The sequence below is a fragment of the Pelobates fuscus genome, chromosome 4 (assembly GCF_036172605.1).
Source record: "Pelobates fuscus isolate aPelFus1 chromosome 4, aPelFus1.pri, whole genome shotgun sequence".
Taxonomy (NCBI): Eukaryota; Metazoa; Chordata; class Amphibia; order Anura; family Pelobatidae; genus Pelobates; species Pelobates fuscus.
This window is the reverse complement of record NC_086320.1, coordinates 162,595,289-162,614,423: the sequence shown is the minus strand read 5'-3', so window position 1 is coordinate 162,614,423 and position 19,135 is coordinate 162,595,289. Positions and strand designations below refer to the sequence as shown.

At 41.7% G+C, this 19,135-nt stretch overlaps 1 protein-coding gene across 1 annotated transcript in view; it reads right to left on the bottom strand.

Annotated features, from left to right (window-relative positions):
- ELOVL2 (ELOVL fatty acid elongase 2) overlaps positions 1–17,633 on the bottom strand; it is a 109,250-nt gene extending 91,617 nt beyond the window's left edge. Inside the window, exon 1 of the mRNA XM_063451725.1 lies at positions 17,492–17,633. Coding sequence (XP_063307795.1) covers positions 17,492–17,494 — 3 coding nt within the window. The 5' untranslated portion in view covers positions 17,495–17,633. The remainder of the gene's footprint in view (positions 1–17,491) is intronic.
- Positions 17,634–19,135: the final 1,502 nt, after the last annotated feature.

The window sequence follows — 19,135 nt, the reverse complement described above, 5'->3', positions numbered from 1 at the left end:
TCTTTTTACCTCTACATATTGGCTTTATTAGTTATTAGTGATGTCCCGAACGGTTCGCTGGCGAATAGTTCCTGGCGAAAATAGCTTGTTCGCGTTCGCCACAGATGGCGAACATATGCGATGTTCGGTCCGCCCCCTATTAGTCATCATTGAGTAAACTTTGACCCTGTACCTCACAGTCAGCAGACACATTCCAGCCAATCAGCAGCAGACCTTCCCTCCCAGACCCTCCCACTTCCTAGACAGCATACAATTTAGATTAATTCTGAAGCTGCATTCTTTTTTTTTTTTGTATTATTTTTTTTGTACATTATACATTATCCCCCATAGCCAGTAACCTGTGTTTATTATACATTATCCCCCCCATAGCCAGTAACCTGTGTTTATTATACATTATCCCCCATAGCCAGTAACCTGTGTTTATTATACATTATCCCTCCATAGCCAGTAACCTGTGTTTATTATACATTATCCCCCCATAACCAGTAACCTGTGTTTATTATACAATATCCCCCATAGCCAGTAACCTGTGTTTATTATACATTATCCCTCCCATAGCCAGTAACCTGTGTTTATTATACATTATCCCCCCATAGCCAGTAACCTGTGTTTATTATACATTATTCCCCATAATCATTTATTGTTGGACCTAGGCAGCATGATGTCTTAGGCCGGCCCAGAGAGTGAGTGAGTGAGTGAGTGAGTGAATAATATAATATATATGTTCAGAAACATATTAGTAATATATGTAAATTGGGTTCATGCAAAGAGGGTGAAAAGATATTAAAGAAAAACACACTTATTGCATAAAATTTACATAGCCAAACTTTTAAAAGCTTTCCTCATTTCTTTATCGGGATGAGGAATACATCGGTTGTAGACTGAGGATTTCCATCTGCCCAATCTTTTAATAATATGCACTGGAGTGTCAGTGTTGAAGGAGACCGAAGCTGCCCCTATTCTAAATGAAAGACCCGAGAAATGGATACAACCCAATCTTAGGAGTAGTGTTCTGATGTAGAAGATGAATTTAGCCGTAGTCAGAGGGATTCAGTGAGAGTAGTGGTGAAATGTGTGTGGCATGACTGAGTGTGGGTAAGTAAGAGTCAAGTATTTTAACTGGGCACTAGTTCTAGGTGGGATAAAGGGGCATAGCGGATGGATGAGTAGTTTGGTTCGTTTTAGAGGTTTGTACAGAAAGTATATAGTGATCATGATTTTTAGCGATATCCAATTTTTTTAAGGTGGTCTCAAACAAACATAAAATGCTATATAAAATTTGTGGGAATATCGAATAGTCGTGTACAGTAAATCAGAGAGGGCTCAGAATATTGAACCATCGATCGGTAACCTGGATGAAGTAGAGGGTCTATCTGTTTTATTAAATACGCGGTAATATGCTTTTAATGGGATAGGACGTTAGGAAAGGTGTGTGATTGGGATAAGTGGTTGTGGCTGTATTTACCTTATCCTGGGACTGACTTGGCTCCTAAGCTTGAGCCGCTCGTGGCTGGATCACTCCTGCCTCCACACGAGCCGCATGCGGCTTGATCTCCTCTTCTGACTTAGCCGCGTGCACTGACCACAGTGATCGGTCACGTGGCCCGCCTGGCACTAGGAGCACGGCTCGAGTCACGAGCTCGCTCTTAAAGGGGCAGTGGGAGCCAAAAGTTGATTCAGGCTCCCATTGGCTCACGCCATTCCAGCACCCCCACACACGAACGTTTTGGGGACACAATAGCTTGCATTTAAAAAAAAAAAAAAAAAACTTTTTTGACTGTAATATAATAGCAGTCAGTTTCCTTCACACGTGTGCGTTTCAGGGCCTGCCAGGGCACAGTGTCACACCAGTGCAACTCATCTGGTGTAACAGTAGTGTACATTTAAAAAAAAAAAAAAATACAGGGGGCTTGTTGTCACCTTTCGAGGACCCTTGGTGTTGTACGTGGCAGGGTGGAGGAAGAGACCTTCAATGACATCAGTGAGGACAAGGAACGGGACATGGCTAGCTTGGTATCCAACCTTGTGCAAATGGGGAGTTTGCGGTTGTGCAAATGGACTGTTTGCGGTTGTTTACGGTGCATTAAACGGGGAGTTTGGTCTGTCACTGTGAAGCGGGCGTAACCCTTACACTACCTGATCGATACAACATCATACCTGATGTTTTAAAGCACGTTATTCCAAACAATTTAGGAATGTTAGGTGATTTATGCCCTTTATGGATTAAAACCAGACTCTGCATCAACTATGTAATTTTCCATGGGAGTTTTGCCATGGATCCCCTCCGGCATGCCACAGTCCAGGTGTTAATCCCCTTGAAACAACTTTTCCATCACTATTGTGGCCAGAAAGAGTCCCTGTGGGTTTTAAAATTTGCCTGCCTATTGAAGTCTATGGCGGTTCGCCAGGTTCGCGAACATTTGCGGAAGTTCGCATTCGCCATTCGCGAACTGAAAATTTTATGTTCGCGACATCACTATTAGTTATCTCTACTACCTAGGATCCCTCTTTATGAGATTTGTTTGAGGGGAGCTTTTACCTCCAGTTAGGATACTCGTCAGATAGCTCCTTTATTTTTAGCAAGCATCTGATTTTGTGTATATTTTCTTCTGGTTGGTATACTACCACCTCTCTGTCTACCTGTCCTATTCCCATTGTTTTCCCTTAGGATTATTAAAGGTAGGGACCTCCCCAATCTTCTTTTGTATTACTCTCCAATATGGGCTTCCTCTAGCCCTTTTACTTCTTTTTTCTCTATACTATATTTGAGGGTTATTCCCTATTCTGGGAGAGTAATCTTAGGGCTTCTGGCACTTATTCATCGGTCAATGTTATGACTTCTGAATCAGAGCCACCACTATCCTATGTAGACATGTCAGTAAGTGGTGAGTCATACCAAAAATATACAGTAACAGTGCTACTTTGGGACTAAAGAGAGAAATGATATATTGTAGGCAGTCCTAACTGCTTGTGAAATAAGTGGCTCTGGGTTTCACTCCTCATTGATTAAAAAGATCATGAGTAGAAGATTTTCTATTGTTTGAGAGAAACAAATTGTTTCCCACATGGCAGGAACTTGATCGTACCCTACTCTTTAACAGAAATCTCTTTGTATGCTTTCTCAGTTCATTGCCTTTGACTTTGGTTTGTATAGAAAACTACTTGTAAATTAAAAAGTACATGTTGTTTTCTCAGAATTCCAACTCGACTATAAAACAAATGAAAAACAGAACCACTAAAAATATCAGATGAATACGCTGCTGTGAATTTTCTTGACTGTAATTCCATGCATAAATATCTATGTACTGCTTCATTAAAGGGAGTTATAGGTTAGGATGTCAAGCTCCAACCCTTAAGGACCACATGGGTTTCCACCACAACACTGAGCACATTGTTCAGCAATATAAAATCTTAATTGTTCCATTAGAAATATCCTAAAACTCTGAATGGGTTCCAGTTTTCAAGGGCTGAAGTTCATTGCCATAGGCACTCTGTGTATTACTTGAATACTGTTGTTGAATTATGAGATGATCATTCTTCCAAGTGATGTACACAAACTTCTTACTGATAAGCAGCAAGTCGCACAAAAAAAACAAAAAAAATACGAGGAACTGGAAAAAGTACATAGAATTTCAAAGCAAAATAGTACTCACTATGCAGCATTAAGCCTCCCACTGTCGCTCAGGCAGTGAAAATCCACAGAAGAGGCTGCGCAAGTAGTTGCTGTGTGCACAAAACAAGGTGCTAGTGACATTTATTTGGAAGACAAATAACAAACGTTTTGGGGTACTCCCTTTTTCAATGTATCATTTTATCAATGCATTGACAAAGGGATTATCCCGAAACATTTGTTATTTATCCTCCAAATAAATGTCAGTAGCATCTTGTTTTGTGCACACAGCAACTACTTGTGCAGCCTCTATTTTTTCTATTTTTTAATCAGCAAGTCACAGTGACTTTTTCGAATATTGTTATTTGTTTCTCCAGATAACTCAGGTAGCTTTATTGGCAGTTATTGAATTCAGGACCGCAATCAGAAATGTTGGGGCCGCTTACACAGTTCAAGGTCCGGGATAAGTATTGGCATAGGGAATGGAAATTGGTCACACATTTTAGGACTGAAAGAGTTGTGTTTAGACTAAATTTATATAACCCAATAACAAGTCAAAATATATGTACCGTATATACTCGAGTATAAGACGAGTTTTTCAGCACATTTTTTGTGCTGAAACCCCCCCACTCGTCTTATACTCGAGTCAATTTATATTGCCATAATACAGACAAGGACCGGGGGCTGGCAGGAAACTGTAACTTACCTTCACAGCAGCTCCTGTCAGCTCCCTTCTCTCTCCTCCGGTCCGTGCAGCTCCCAGGTCAGCTCCCTCTGCAACCCGTGGCAACGCTCTGACGGCTCTCGCGAGACTTGCAGAGGGAGCTGACCTGGGAGCTGCACGGACCGGAGGAGAGAGAAGGGAGCTGACAGGAGCTGCTGTGAAGGTAAGTTACAGCTTCCTGCCAGCCCCCGGTCCTTGTCTGTATTATGGCAATAACCCGTGGCAACGCTCTGACCCCGCGGCTCTCGCAAGACTTGCAGAGGGAGCTGACCTGGGAGCTGCACGGACCGGAGGAGAGAGAAGGGAGCTGACAAGAGCTGCTGTGAAGGTAAGTAAGAGCTCTCTGCCAGTCCCCCTCCTACAGCCCATCCACTGGACCACCAGGGAGTGAGAACCCCCCTCCCTGGCCAGCTAACAAGCAGTGAGGGGGGACGAAAAAAAAAATATATATATATTAATAATAAAAAAATAATAATAACACACACACACTGCACTCATATACACACTGCATTCATACACACACTGCATTCATATACACACTGCACTCATACACACACTGCACTGCATTCATTATATACACACTGCATTTATGCACACACACTGCACTCATACACACACTGCATTCATATACACCAGGGGCGTTTTAGCCGCAAGGCAAACAAGGCATTTGCCTTGGGCGGCATTTTCCAGGGGGCGGCAAAAAACGCCGCCCCCAAATGCCCGGGCAAATGTCTTGTTAGCCTTGTGGCTAACTGGGCTGCCAGTCGGGCTGATGGGCTGGGCGGGCGACTGGCGAGGGAGCTCTTCCTCTGAGCGCTCTGCTCAGCTCCCTCGCGCGCCACAGAGTGAGGCTGGGAGCCGGAATATGACGCCATCTTCCGGCTCCCAGCCTCACTCTGCGGCGCGCGAGGGAGCTGAGCAGAGAGCTCAGAGGAAGAGCTCCCTCACCAGCCGCCTACCCGCCAGCGCACAACAGCCTGCACGCCCGGCCGGCAGCCACTGGACCACCAGGGAGAAAGAAACCCCCCCAGCATTCCCAAAGGTAAGGAGGCTGGGGGGTAGGTTAAATTAAAAAATATATATATATGTTAATGTGTGTGTGTGTCTGACTGTGTGTGTGTCTGACTGTGTGTGTGTGTGTCTGTTAGTGTGTGTCTGTTAGTGTCTGACTGTGTGTGTCTGTTAGTGTGTGTGTGTCTGACTGTGTGTCTGTTAGTGAGCGTGTGTGTGCCTGCTAGTGTGTGTGTGTGTGTGTGTCTGCTAGTGAGTGTGCATGTGTGTGTGTCTGTTAGTGTGAGTGTGTTTGCCTGTGAGTGTGTGTGTCTGTTAGCTAGTGTATGCGTATTTGTCAGTGAATGTGTGTGTGTGTGTGTGTATTTAGAAGGCGGGACGGGGGGGGGGAAGGGTTGGGTGGGGATGGCACAGGGGGGGGGGGGGGGAGAGGGGCGCCTGAGTTTTGTCCTGCCTAGGGAAGCACAAAACCAGGATACACCACTGATATACACACTGCACTCATACACACACTGCATTCATACACACACACACACTGCATTCATTATATACACACACTGTAAATAAATATTCAATTAATATAATTTTTTTAGGATCTAATTTTATTTAGAAATTTACCAGTAGCTGCTGCATTTCCCACCCTAGTCTTATACTCGAGTCAATAAGTTTTCCCAGTTTTTTGGGGTAAAATTAGGGGCCTCGGCTTATATTCGGATCGGCTTATACTCGAGTATATATGGTAACTTAAAAATATTATTTTTTTTGTACAATTTATTATATAATTATTGTTTCATATAAATTAAAGAATATCTATTTACTTGCTTGTTACTTATAATTAAAAATGACTGCTATATAAAACTGTGGGAAAGAAAACTAATTTTGATTCAATGCATATATATCAGGCATGATACAATAAGGATGTTCACCAATGATCCCCATTTTTGTTTACTTGAAAAGGCAGCATGAGTGTGTGTCCACTCTAACTATATGGAGGGCTGTATATACTTTATAATGTTTGTAGGGAGGAAGGAGGAGTTTAGCTGCCAATAACAACTTTAGACAGCCTATTGTCCTGACAATTTGGGGCTATAGGTTCCCTTCTCTTCAACCCCCCTTTGCTAGAATACAATTTAGGTTATATAACGATTACTTACCTCCTTTCCAGTGTAGGGACTGCTGCAGTCACCTTCGAGGACCTCAGCAATCCTACTGATATTTTCCTCAATCTCCGCCAATCTTCTCCTAAAGAAAGTAGGGGAATGGAAACAGACATGCACAGAAAACCACCACACTCCTCCAATCAAATGCAGCATTTGAAGCCAGGACTGAGTGTTTTAGAGACGGAAGTGACGGAAGTGGTTTTAGAGACGGAAGTGCCTATAGTGGCTGTCATAAAGGCAACCACTAGAGGTAAAGGTGTATTTAAACTTGATGTGTAAACTTTGCAGTTTCTAAAAATTAAAAAACTACAATGTCTTACACACCAGGGTTAAAATGACAGGACCACTGCACTTGGACCACCTTTATTTGTTTAATTTATACCTTAGCTTTTTTTTTAATAAAAAGATTTTTAGCATTAAACAATTAATTTGTTGTGCTTAATTACACGGGGCTTCTTCTTCCTTGTTCAGGGGATTATTATTATTTTATTTTATGTTCTTAGCAAGGTTGGGGTTAACAATATAAAAATAATAAAGAAAAAAACACATATAAATATCAGCCCAAATAAAAGGCTGCTTATCTGATCAAAAACCCAATTACGAGACACCTGTTATCACATATTACTACAAAACACTTTCATGTGCACAACATTAAAGTGTACAAACCTTAAATTCAACAGACAAAACTAAACATCGTGACTGGATCACACACACATGTTAATGGTTTGAGAACAGTCTATAGGTAATTAAAATATCTAGTATTTACTTTTTACTCAAACAGCACACAGAAGCAACAATGAAATCAGCAGTAAGTACTCTGTGGATGGTAGGTGAGATAGTGTATCTGTGGAGTCAAAAGGACCAAAAGCATACATCAGAACTTTGGTGTCTCAACAAGTGGGACTCAAGTGGGTGGGTGTAGAAGGGCAATGACATGAATCGTCAAAGGGGGTGAACCTTCAAAATGTGTTTTAAGGTCCTGTCCCGCCATCCTGACTTTGTTCTCTGGTGTCCCAGGGATTAAATGGAAACATACCCTAAGTAAGTAAGTCACCTTAAATTCTCAAGCTGTATATGTTATGGAAGGATTATAAGTGTTCCTTTAACGCTAACATTATTCTCAATGTCAATTTCATCCAACATGGATGACACTGATTGACTGGGAAAAGGGGGGGACGGGGACAATCTGCTAAGTACTTTCAGCCAACCCTTATCGTATAAATTGGACAAAATGGGCATTAATAACTTTGAAGCGTTAAAGCCGCATTATCATTGTAGCTGTGGTATGAGAGGTCATTCAGCGTCAGGAATGTCCCAGTTTATGTCAAACCTTTTTTAAACAAACAGTTTGATAATAATCCATGGAACAGTAGCACGGGACAATGGGTAACAAATCCACTAGGGATTGCTAGGAGATTCTAAAGTTAAAGAGAATATAATATATAAGTTTTAACAATTTCAAAACTTTCCTTAATTATCAAAGAAAGATAATTCAGAGAATGGGCGAAAAGGTTCATTTACATCTTTTGCCTCCTAGAAAAAAAAAAATCACACCGATTAAACCGTTAATGCAAAAACTTCCAGCTGCAAATACCACTAAGCGATGTCATTCTGAATTTTGTTTGGTGATGAGATTTTATAATGTACGAAGTCCAAAAGTGAAGGTAATGTTGAGCAGGACATCCAACACAGAATCCTCTCATCTGCCAATTCACCAACTCAGCTTCAAAATGTGAGAAATAGAACAGACTTAGGGTTACCTTTACCTTAATGCAGGTTGCAACACTTTGAACTAAGCAATATTACCAACAAAAGAGGCTTTCAACAGCAATTTAATGGCATATTGCTGTGGCTGTAGACTTTTCTAAAGGTTTTTGTAGCATAACCAATTGTAATTCTGACAAAATAGCTTTAAAGACATTTTGTTTAATACAAATTAGTAAAAAAAAAAAAAAAGATTTTTACTCCCAGACATTTTACTTCTAGGAGACATTTGAACAATAATTGTATCAAGTTCATTTATAAGAAGTCATGGAAAGCAACTGCTGAAAAAAATCCCAAAACAGTAGTCTGGGTGCACTGCCCCTGTCCCATTAACCCTGCATTGTAAAATATTGCAGTTTCAGAGAAACAGACAGCCACTAGCGGCGCTTGCTGAAGTTTCACAAAGTATGACTGTGAAACGATGCTGGACTTCCTCATGCTTTGCATAAGGTCTTTCAGCATCGTTGAAAAGCTCCATAGGAAAGCATTGATTATATTCACAGATTGCCCTGATGTCAGAATCAGGTAAGTGTTAAAACATTTTTATTAACCTTTTATGGCCTGGGGTGGTGGGTATCATGGGGGAGAGGCTGCAGGGGAAAAAGGATACTATAGTGTCAGGAATACAGCTTTGTATTCCTAACACTTTCGTGTTTATTTAAATCACCATAACCATTAACGATTTAACTCCATACCATTACTAAACACTTTTGAGCATTCCATGTGCTCAGTATGGTATCCCTGGCTAGATGTGAGCATTCCATGTGCTCAGTATGGTATCCCTGGCTAGATGTGAGCATTCCATGTGCTCAGTATGGTATCCATGGCTAGAGGTGAGCATTCCATGTGCTCAGTATGGTATCCATGGCTAGAGGTGAGCATTCCATGTGCTCAGTATGGTATCAATGGCTAGAGGTGAGCATTCCATGTGCTCAGTATGGTATCCCTGGCTAGATGTGAGCATTCCATGTGCTCAGTATGGTATCCCTGGCTAGATGTGAGCATTCCATGTGCTCAGTATGGTATCCCTGGCTAGATGTGAGCATTCCATGTGCTCAGTATGGTATCCCTGGCTAGATGTGAGCATTCCATGTGCTCAGTATGGTATCCCTGGCTAGATGTGAGCATTCCATGTGCTCAGTATGGTATCCCTGACTAGATGTGAGCATTCCATGTGCTCAGTATGGTATCCATGGCTAGAGGTGAGCATTCCATGTGCTCAGTATGGTATCCCTGTCTAGATGTGAGCATTCCATGCGATCAGTATGATATCCCTGGTTAATCCCTCTATCCACCCGTCACTAATCGTCTCCCCTCCAACCACCTAGCCTCCTATCCCCCATAAAACAAGTAATATATCTTCTTGTACTTACAGCACTGAAGACACCAGCAGTGCTCTGGGCTCAGGGTTCAGGGCCGACAGCGTGAGGCGCTGCTCTGCAGTTGTAGGAGACCGGGGCCAGGGCCGGTGCAAGGATTTTTGCCGCCCTAGGCAAAAGTAAAGTTTGCCGCCCCCCCATGTTACATCACAATGCCCCACCCATATGATCTGCCATGTTAACCAACGCCAGTGCTGCAGTGCCGCCGTGTTTACATTAAAAGGCCTGCAGGGACAGGCTAAAGACACCAGAACATTAAGCTGCAGTGGTTCTGGGGACTATATTGTTTCTTTAATGTGAGGAAAAATTAGAGATTAGTGCCACGAATAATATACTAGATTGCCTACTTAAAACCTGATGAGGATGATGATGGGCTCTAGATGCAGTCTGGCTCCACTGGTCTGGTGTAGAACAGGCTCTCTGGAGGCTGTTTGTAACTGTGGTCACAAAAATCAATGTTCTGGGAGAATGGGAAGCAGCTCAATTTTTGGGGGGCCCTTTACACAGCTCAAGGTCTGGGTCCCAGGGTCCACCTTCATGTTCCACCAATGAGTTTGTTCACAGGGGGTGGAGTGTGTAGGGGATGTCCTGATATGTGTGTAAGGAATGCATAGGGTGAATCTGTGTTTGTATGTGTAGGGGCTGCAAGGTGTGTTTCTGTGTATGTACGGGATGCAGTGTGTGCGTCTGTAAGGGGTGCATTGAGTGTGTGTAAGGAGTGCATTGAGTGTGTGTAAGGAATGCATTGGGTGTAAGGGTTGCATTGCTTGTGTGTGTGTAATGCATTGTGTCTTTCTGTGTGCAAGGGGTGCATTGTCTGTGTGTGTGATGGATGTCAATTCCCCCCCCCCCCCTGTCAATTTCTTTCTCTCCCCTCCCCTACCTCTGTTGTAGCGTGGCCGAGTCCTGTATGGTCCGCGGGTACAGGGAGCTTTTGTTTCCTGTACCCAGCCGGACTAATAGGAAGTGCACACTCAGTGTGCACTTCCTGTTAGTCCGGCCGGGTACAGGAGACAGATGCTCCCTGTACCCGTGGACCATACAGGGCTCGGCCACGCTACAGTGAGGGAGTGACAGGAGGGAGCGCTGAGCACTTCCTTCCTGTCAGCCCCTCTCCTTATGCTGCGCCCGGGCGGTGCGCCCTCATGGACGCACCAGCCCGGGCAAAGCTGCAGCCGTCTGAGGCTCTCTACAGAGCGCTCGGGTGGCTGCAGCATGAGGGGGGGTGGCGCTCCTGGCTGCCTAGTCCGCCTAACAGGTAGCGCTGGCCCTGTGTTGCATGCATAGGTCATGATGCAAGAAGAACCCATTTCCCTGTTTTGCACACAATCATATACTCCATGGGAGTATTTATAAATGTAAAACAGATAATATTCTGAGAGCAAAGACCTCAATGTTGATAGACATTATATTGGTTTACATGGTCATTGATCACTGTTTAGTACTATGGCTGAGAAAAGCACCTGTTTTTTTTTATAAATCTCCCCATATGTAATATCTTCACAAACACTCAAATGTTGATACATTTTTTTTCATTATTTTGAACGTCTTGTTTTGTATACTTTATTTAAAGTATAATCTACATGGTGCATTAAATATAGAATGGCTCATCTAAAGCAATGGAGTGCCCATTGGCTTTTCTAATTGCATAATTCAATGTTTTATCTTAAAACAAAGATTTTCTAAGAAGAAAATAATGAAAGGAAAGGATATAGCAATGCCCTCTCCATTCACTATACTCAATTTACACTTGCCTACTCATTACCAGTAAACTATCCAACCATCGATGTGACATTTCAGCCCAGCACACAGGGCAATGTCTAATACTCATTACTGAGCCTTCCACACGTATCTGTTAACAGAATATCCGTTACCCTATCCAAAACAATCAACTAAATGTATGTGAAGCGACATCCAATCCTGTCACAGATGCTCCAAATCTGCAGACAAAACGCTTCAATAAGGTTTGAAGTCTTCACAGTAAAAAATAGAAACTTGATTTGAAATCACTGGATATTAGAGTAGATAATCTTATTTTATTTTTGCAGCAATATAAAAAAAAAAAAATTGGCACACTCCATAGAAAGGGGGGATTCATCCATTGAGTGAATATTCATGCCCACTGGACTTCAACAAAAGCAGCTCATTTGAGTGTGCTTGCACAGAGCACGAACAAGGAGAACACAATCATGGAAATTAGACTGCTTTCCATCAAAGTTCTTAATGCCAAAATAATGTATCCAATGTCCCCAACACCAAAGGGGTCAATAATTGATGAAGTCTGATCATAGCATAATTGGTTGTAAAGTAATTTTTTTGAATGATATTCAATTAAATTCCATAAATTGCACCAATTTAGAGTATCTAGCTATCATAACCCGAGGTATTTTTTCTTTCATCTGTGTATGCAATATGAAGCCACAAAGATAACATGACCTCACGAAAAGATTCTGTCCAAGAATATGGGATCATTAACTAAAATTATAACACTGGGTCAAGGCCAATGAAAACATCGTTTTTGTAAAACATTGTGGGATGAAGGGTTTAAGGCTTCCTGTGTCTATATTTCTCTGCTTTTTTTTTTTTTTTGAGTCTGTCCACTGAAGCATATAGGTTTATTGACAGAGATCCTTCTTCACCCAGCTTTGCTACTATCCTGCAGCCCTAGCAGAGCGTCAAATGTTAATCTCTTAAAGGGGAAGTAAAGCGCTACATGCATAGCCCAAATGGGAAAAATGAAATGGCCATTGTATTGAGCTGGAGACAGACACACACGTATTGCACATGCACTAGCAGGTATTTTACATAGAAAAAATGAGCATATAGCATGCACAATCTTAAAATACAAGAGATACACAAGTCCGAGAAATATTGTAAAATTACTGCTATATACACAAGAGAGTCAAAAATACCGGTACCTCTACACACTCAAGAAAAGCCAAACATGAAGACTCAGGACATAGCCAGACAAGACAAGACAAAATGGCATAAATTGCACCAATTTAGAACATTAAAACACTTTGTAATGTAACACCATACGTACGAATTACATTTGCCTGTTATTCAATATTGCTAAAAGCTTTTTTTTGTTTTGTTTTGTTTTTTGCTGGATGTTCTGTTTGCTCTAAAGAATTCCTAGAAAAAAGATGAAGTTTTGTAATATTTCCTCATGGACTGTATTTGCATGTTTTTACTAATGTGTTTCCTTTATGTATTGCTATACACAGGAGTGCCCCCTATTTGTGCTATAAGCTTCCTGTTTAATTGAGAAAGAGGAAGCTTTTCCAACAAATAGATACAATGATTCTGGCTCGCCTAATTCATAAAAAGTGATGATTTTCCGATTGATCTTTGAGTTCCTACTATGAACAGATTTTCAAGGTTTGCAGTCGAAGGTCATCACTCTCTGTACATCGTGCCCAATACCTATCTGATGTGACCATGGTCACACTGGAATCAGAACTCAAAGTCTATGGGCCATCACTGACATGATACATTCTTCGCAGAAAAAAGGGGAATAGGGGGCACATCCAGGACATGTAATTCTAAGTAGTGTTGCTGCTGTATAGACCAAAATATATACAAAATACAGATTAGGGAGCAGCACACACACAAACATTTTGCAAAGTTACTTTAAAACACCTATTTTAGCAACAAATATGGGGATTCAGTTATACCATATTGGCCATATATGACCATCCACTACAGGTGCCTCTTTGGAGGTTACCACAAAAAAAGCATACATTGAGGAGAGTCTGTGGAAGCAGTTTAAGCAGTAAGTGTTGCAGTTAGCATGTTAATCTCTCATGTTAAAATTAGTGTAGGACACACCGTTATTGGGGTACAGTGACGTAGTGGTGGTGGGCTTAACCCCTTAAGGACACATGACATGTGTGACATGTCATGATTCCCTTTTATTCCAGAAGTTTGGTCCTTAAGGGGTTAAAGGACCACTATAGTGCCAGGAAAACAAACTTGTTTTCCTGGCACTATAATGCCCTGAGGGTGCCCCCACCCTCTGGGTCCCACTCCCGTGGCGCTGAAGGGGGAGGAAGGGGTTAATCCCTTACTTCTTTTCCAGCGCCGGGCTCCCTCGGCGCTGGGACTTTCCTCACTCTTATTCCGTCATCGGCTGAATGCGCATGCGCGGCAAGAGCCGCGCGCGCATTCAGCCTGTCTCATAGGAAAGCATTTCCTATGGATGCTGGCGTCTTCTCACTGTGAAAATCACAGTGAGAAGCGCCTCTAGCGGCTGTCAATGAGACAGCCACTAGAGACTGGATTAACCCATAGGTAATTTACAGCAGAAAGGGTTAACCCTAGATGGACCAGGCACCCAGGCCACTTCATTAAGCTGAAGTGGTCTGGGTGCCTATAATGGTCCTTTAACACAGTCTGGCTATATTATTAATTTGCTGATAGGTGATTTTATGTAGCCCTGTAAAAATGTAAACTGTTTTTTTTTTGGTGTGCGCTGTTCCCTAATCTGTATTTTGTACACTTTTGGCAGAAGACAGCACGTTTGTAAAATGGAACTGTATATGACACAAAGGTAGGTTTAACTGATGTGACCATGATATTTATTTGGGTGAATGGTTACTCAATTCTAGAGCACATTTAGACCTTAAATTCCGCTCAAGATGGCATTTAGCCAGCATTGCTTAAGATCTGAAACTTACAATTGTTTGCTCAAACTGATGACATGCAATTGACAAAATGTATAGAATTTATCTAGGTGAAAAGCTAAAGTGCAATGGCTCATTTTATATCGACAAGCTTCTATTCACTATCTATAGAATGCGTTCCAATAAGGCACAAAACACAACCAGTGGCTACTGTGCATTTATCATGCTCACTTGATGAGACTTTACATGTTTTTATCAATAAAATCTATGAAAGGAATCTTCTGAGTATTCACGATGTTGTAAGTGTACACACTCCTACTCTTTGCAATAGATTCTAGCTTTGGTTGTGCTATGTGGGGTAGAAACAAATGACAACAGTAGATTGTTTGATGCTTGCCTGGCCACAATTAAAATGCCACAAACAGCAGAAGAAAAAATCTTCAAGTACGGGCAAGCTATGAATCTTCTGCCCGCTTATGTGAACTAACAAGGGGGCAACTAGCCAAAAGCTATTGAGCCTAGTTCTCCGAGAGTGTCTCTTATATTTGGTTTGGGATTTCTGGTTCAAAAACTCACTTACAATAAATAAATAAAAAATAAAACCTATTGGTCAGAAATTATCATCAGTATATAGGCCAGCCATATCAGCATCACTCTAACATTTCTGAATAGTATGGGAAATCTGAAGGCAGTGAAAATAGTTTAGAATGATCACTACCTCCCATTAAATGTAAGATAATCACTGTATTAGAGCAAAGACATTGGGAATAAGTCAGTAACTTTTTATTTGATTTGCTTCAAATGCCCAGTTCTTAGTTCTGAGCAGTGATGTTTATGGATTGCTTACTTATAACTTCCCTAACAGCACAAATTCACCAAATGAACGATGTGACGGGCATCATGCAGTCTATGATGGCTGCAAGGCTGTTAGAATAAACTGAATGCTATCACATGCAAATTACATTATTATGTGATGTCTCCCTCAGAAATGTCAGAAAATAACCCAGAGATAGTGTTCTTTAATCACAATTATATTCCGATTTAAGAATCGTCTTACAAAAAAAAGGTTAAAAAAAAATATTTTTAATACAGTACATTTATATATTTCTAATTTTTTACACACAATAACTGGTAGGAGTTTGTCAATGTATAGTCTGTGCCTACACTGTATTGATCAATGCTGTTGCTTAGTTACTGTAGTTGCAGGCAAACTGTAACCTGACAAGTCAAAGGTTACTTACCCATTGTCTGCTGTATGTTACAGTTACTGTATTACAATAAGAGGTTATACCATTCTGTATGTTGTATCTATGTACCAAAGCTACAGGGGGATAAAGTAGCAGTAAAAGTGCATTTTTCCTTCCTGGAAAGTTACCAGGTCGGCTAGCGTTCTATATTTATAATTTAATGTGTGGGACGGAGCACCCACAGCAAAGGAATTTAGAAAGGAAAAAAAAGGAATTTAGGCAGAAAAAAAAATAAATAAAAGCTAAAATAAGCAGTGCAAATTTATACCCTTTAAAGTGGCCTGCGGTGTAGTCCAAGTATGTTATTTATATACTTTTCATTTGATCATCAGACGTAGGGTTTGCTTTGCACAGCATTAAATCTGGCAATATGGTTAAATTATAACCCTTACTGACTTACCATTAAAATTGAGAGTTTGTGGTTTCCATAATGATAAACTGTGTACGTAAATATGCAGCAACAGGTATACATTATTTTAAAATATAATTCTTAAGATAACATTTCAGATACTGATTATAAGTGGTAACACTATGATTATATATATATATATATATATATATTTTTTTTTTTTAATGGAACTGATAGTCATCTGATTAACCCTAATGCTCACATATAATCCTTTTCAGAATTAGAAATGTATTTCTATTGCCTTGGTAATGAAAGTGTTAAGTAATATAAAGTGCAATTATTCGACTTAATATGAGACGTGGGGAAGCTGAATATGTTTAATGCATATAACTAATTGCCTGTCTTTACCAAGCTCAAGAAACAGTATACTACACTAATCAGAAAAATAATTGAGGCACTGCAGAGCTGCTAGTCCACAATAACTCCTGCATTCTGCTTCACTATTGAACCCCACAAGCAGATCTGCTGTGATTTGTATTGCACTGAACATCCCATGCACTTTTTATTTTGTAGGTCAGTCTTTTAGAATGCTGAGCTTTCCCCACTTTGCAGAATAAAAGGGATCCCCCGCCCTATCCTCAGCCCAACGCACTCTCCTCCCCCAATCCATCCCATTTTACTGTCTCTTCCCATCTAGGATTACATTCTCTTGTCTTGCAGATCTGCCCAAGGCACAACTACCCACAAATGTAGGTTAGGAGGTTTGTTTGTGCTCAGTAAATCTTTCTCACACACACATTTAACCTACTTGAAAGAATATTAATTGCTTCAGCGCTTAAATGGTTAAATAATATATACCATCCATTCTCTCCCCCCCCCCCCCAAAACACTTGACAGCTTGATTCTCCCTAATGCCATTAGTAATATGTTGGAACATATTGATTTATTGATGCCAATGTCGAAATCAATTCTAGTCCATGCCTAATGATTATAGTTTTTTGTTCCAGAAATCCCAATCTAACAAGACACAGAGATACTGATTTGCAACATTCCATGGGAGCATCACTTTGTTAAACCTGAAGGCACATCGACTACTCTTGGAGGTTCGAGACATCAAGTTCCCATTCCTTGAGAACACATGACTCTGCCAGAACTAGATCATGGAACGTGGGTTACAATGTATCTCACAGGGAAATCATCAGAACAAATGCATTCAGCATTAACTCTAACCATGCCAGTGGAAGCAGCTAAAATCCCCTAACAAAGCAAACGAACCTCTTAAAAAACTAAATGCATTTTTTTTCCTAACTGATTCCGAATTTGTTCCTAACAGATCTATGCATTTAAAGCCTATATGCTTTTAAAGGGTTATTTATACAATCACCATTTAGCTTGCATGTTTGCATCTGTATGCTAATACAGAGTGAGTGTGCCTTGCCTCCCAACCCTATGGCTCCTACTACAGCAAGGTATACTGACAGTGCCCCTGCTCTCTATAGGGTATCCCAGTGATGCTGACAGTGTCCCCATCCTTTGCAATGCACAGGATAGCTGCAGGAAAGCACACAGTTACAATAATGAATGAAACCCAAGGCTGGGATGTGCTCTCCCCATGTACTCACCATGCCTGCAGCAGATAGAGGGGGGAATCTCACGGTACGGCCAACAAGCACACTGAGAGCTGTCCAGGGTATCCGGCTCGGCGCTGCTGCCGCTCAGCGCTCTGCTGATCACTAGTAGTCCTGCAGAGTAAGAGGCCGGCCTACGTCACAATGGGAGGCAAGCGGCTCTGAGTCTGGTGACGTGAGGAGGGGGCGCTGCCCAGGCGGGTGAAGTTGTAACGAGCCTAGAGTATATCAATGGGTGCAGTTGATCCTTTAACCGCTAGATGGCGCAGCCAGAATTTGTGTTATTTCAGGGCACCTGCTGTTTATTTGTGTGCAGAATCAACCGTTTGTCAACAAGGAATTCTCATTTGTTACAAATAGCAATCTATTCGAGCTGCCAGAGGAGCTTCATTAGTTATACATTAGTGGAGGGTTGTACAGTATGGGGTTTGGGATCCATCCAATTAAACTATATTTCCCAACATTCCAAAGAGGGTTTTAGTTATGTAAGTAAATGGAAACAAATGTCACTTAGAAGAGGATTGAAGTATATTACACAAAATAACAGTATATTTACACAAAATAATTTATTCATGTACAGTATCTAATATCTGCAACACTCCATTTCCTCTCTCTGATCACCACCTCTTATCACTTGCTCTCAATTACCCACTCACCCAACAACCTCAGCCTAACCCCCCTCCACTCAGGAGGAATCTTAACTCTATTGATCTCCAGCAGCTGTCAGCTGACATTGATTCACAACTGCTATCCGTCCCTTCACTCTCCTGTCCCTCATTGGCCATCTCCACATATAACACTACCCTCACCTCTGCCTTGAACGCTGCAGCCCCGCTCCAAACATGCACCTCGAGGAGGACATGACCCCAACCTTGGCAGACTACATCAACACGCTATCTGCAGAGTTGCTCCCGTTGTGCTGAACGCTCCTGGAGGAAGTCCCGCACCCAGTCAGACTTTCTCCATTATAGATTCATATTGCGTTCATACAGCGCAGCCCTTGCCCTCGCCAAACAGTCATAATTTTCCTCTTTCATTAGTTCATGCTCCCGCAATCCCAGACGTCTCTTTGACACCTTTAATTCTCTTCTCCGCCCTGCTGTGGCCACCCCCCAAACTAACCTTACAGCTGATAGCTTTGCATGTTACTTTACCAACAAGATTGAACAGCTAAGGAAACAATTCTCCCCTCCTTGCCGTTCTCTTTCTCAACCACACGTAAATCATGCCTTCCCTACCCTTCAGACTTTCTCCCCAGCTACTGAACAAGAGGTAGCTGCGCTTCTCCATTCCTCTCGCCCCACCATTTGCCCGCTCGATTCTGTCCCATCTCATCTCATCAGATCTCTCTCCCCTTGTCTTGTGCCTACCCTAACACACATCTTTAACTGCTCTCTCTCTTCTGGCACTGTTCCTGCTGACCTTAAACATGCCACTGTGGTACCTATCCTAAAAAAAAAAAAAAAATCTCTTGACCCATCCTCCCCCTCTAACTATCGTCCCATATCCCTGCTCCCTTTCTCATCAAAGCTTTTGGAAAGACTTGTCTTTACCCGTGTGTCTCGCTTCCTCAAATCCAACTCTCTACTTAACCCTCTTCAGTCTCGTGTCCGCCCTCTCCACTCTACTGAGAATGCT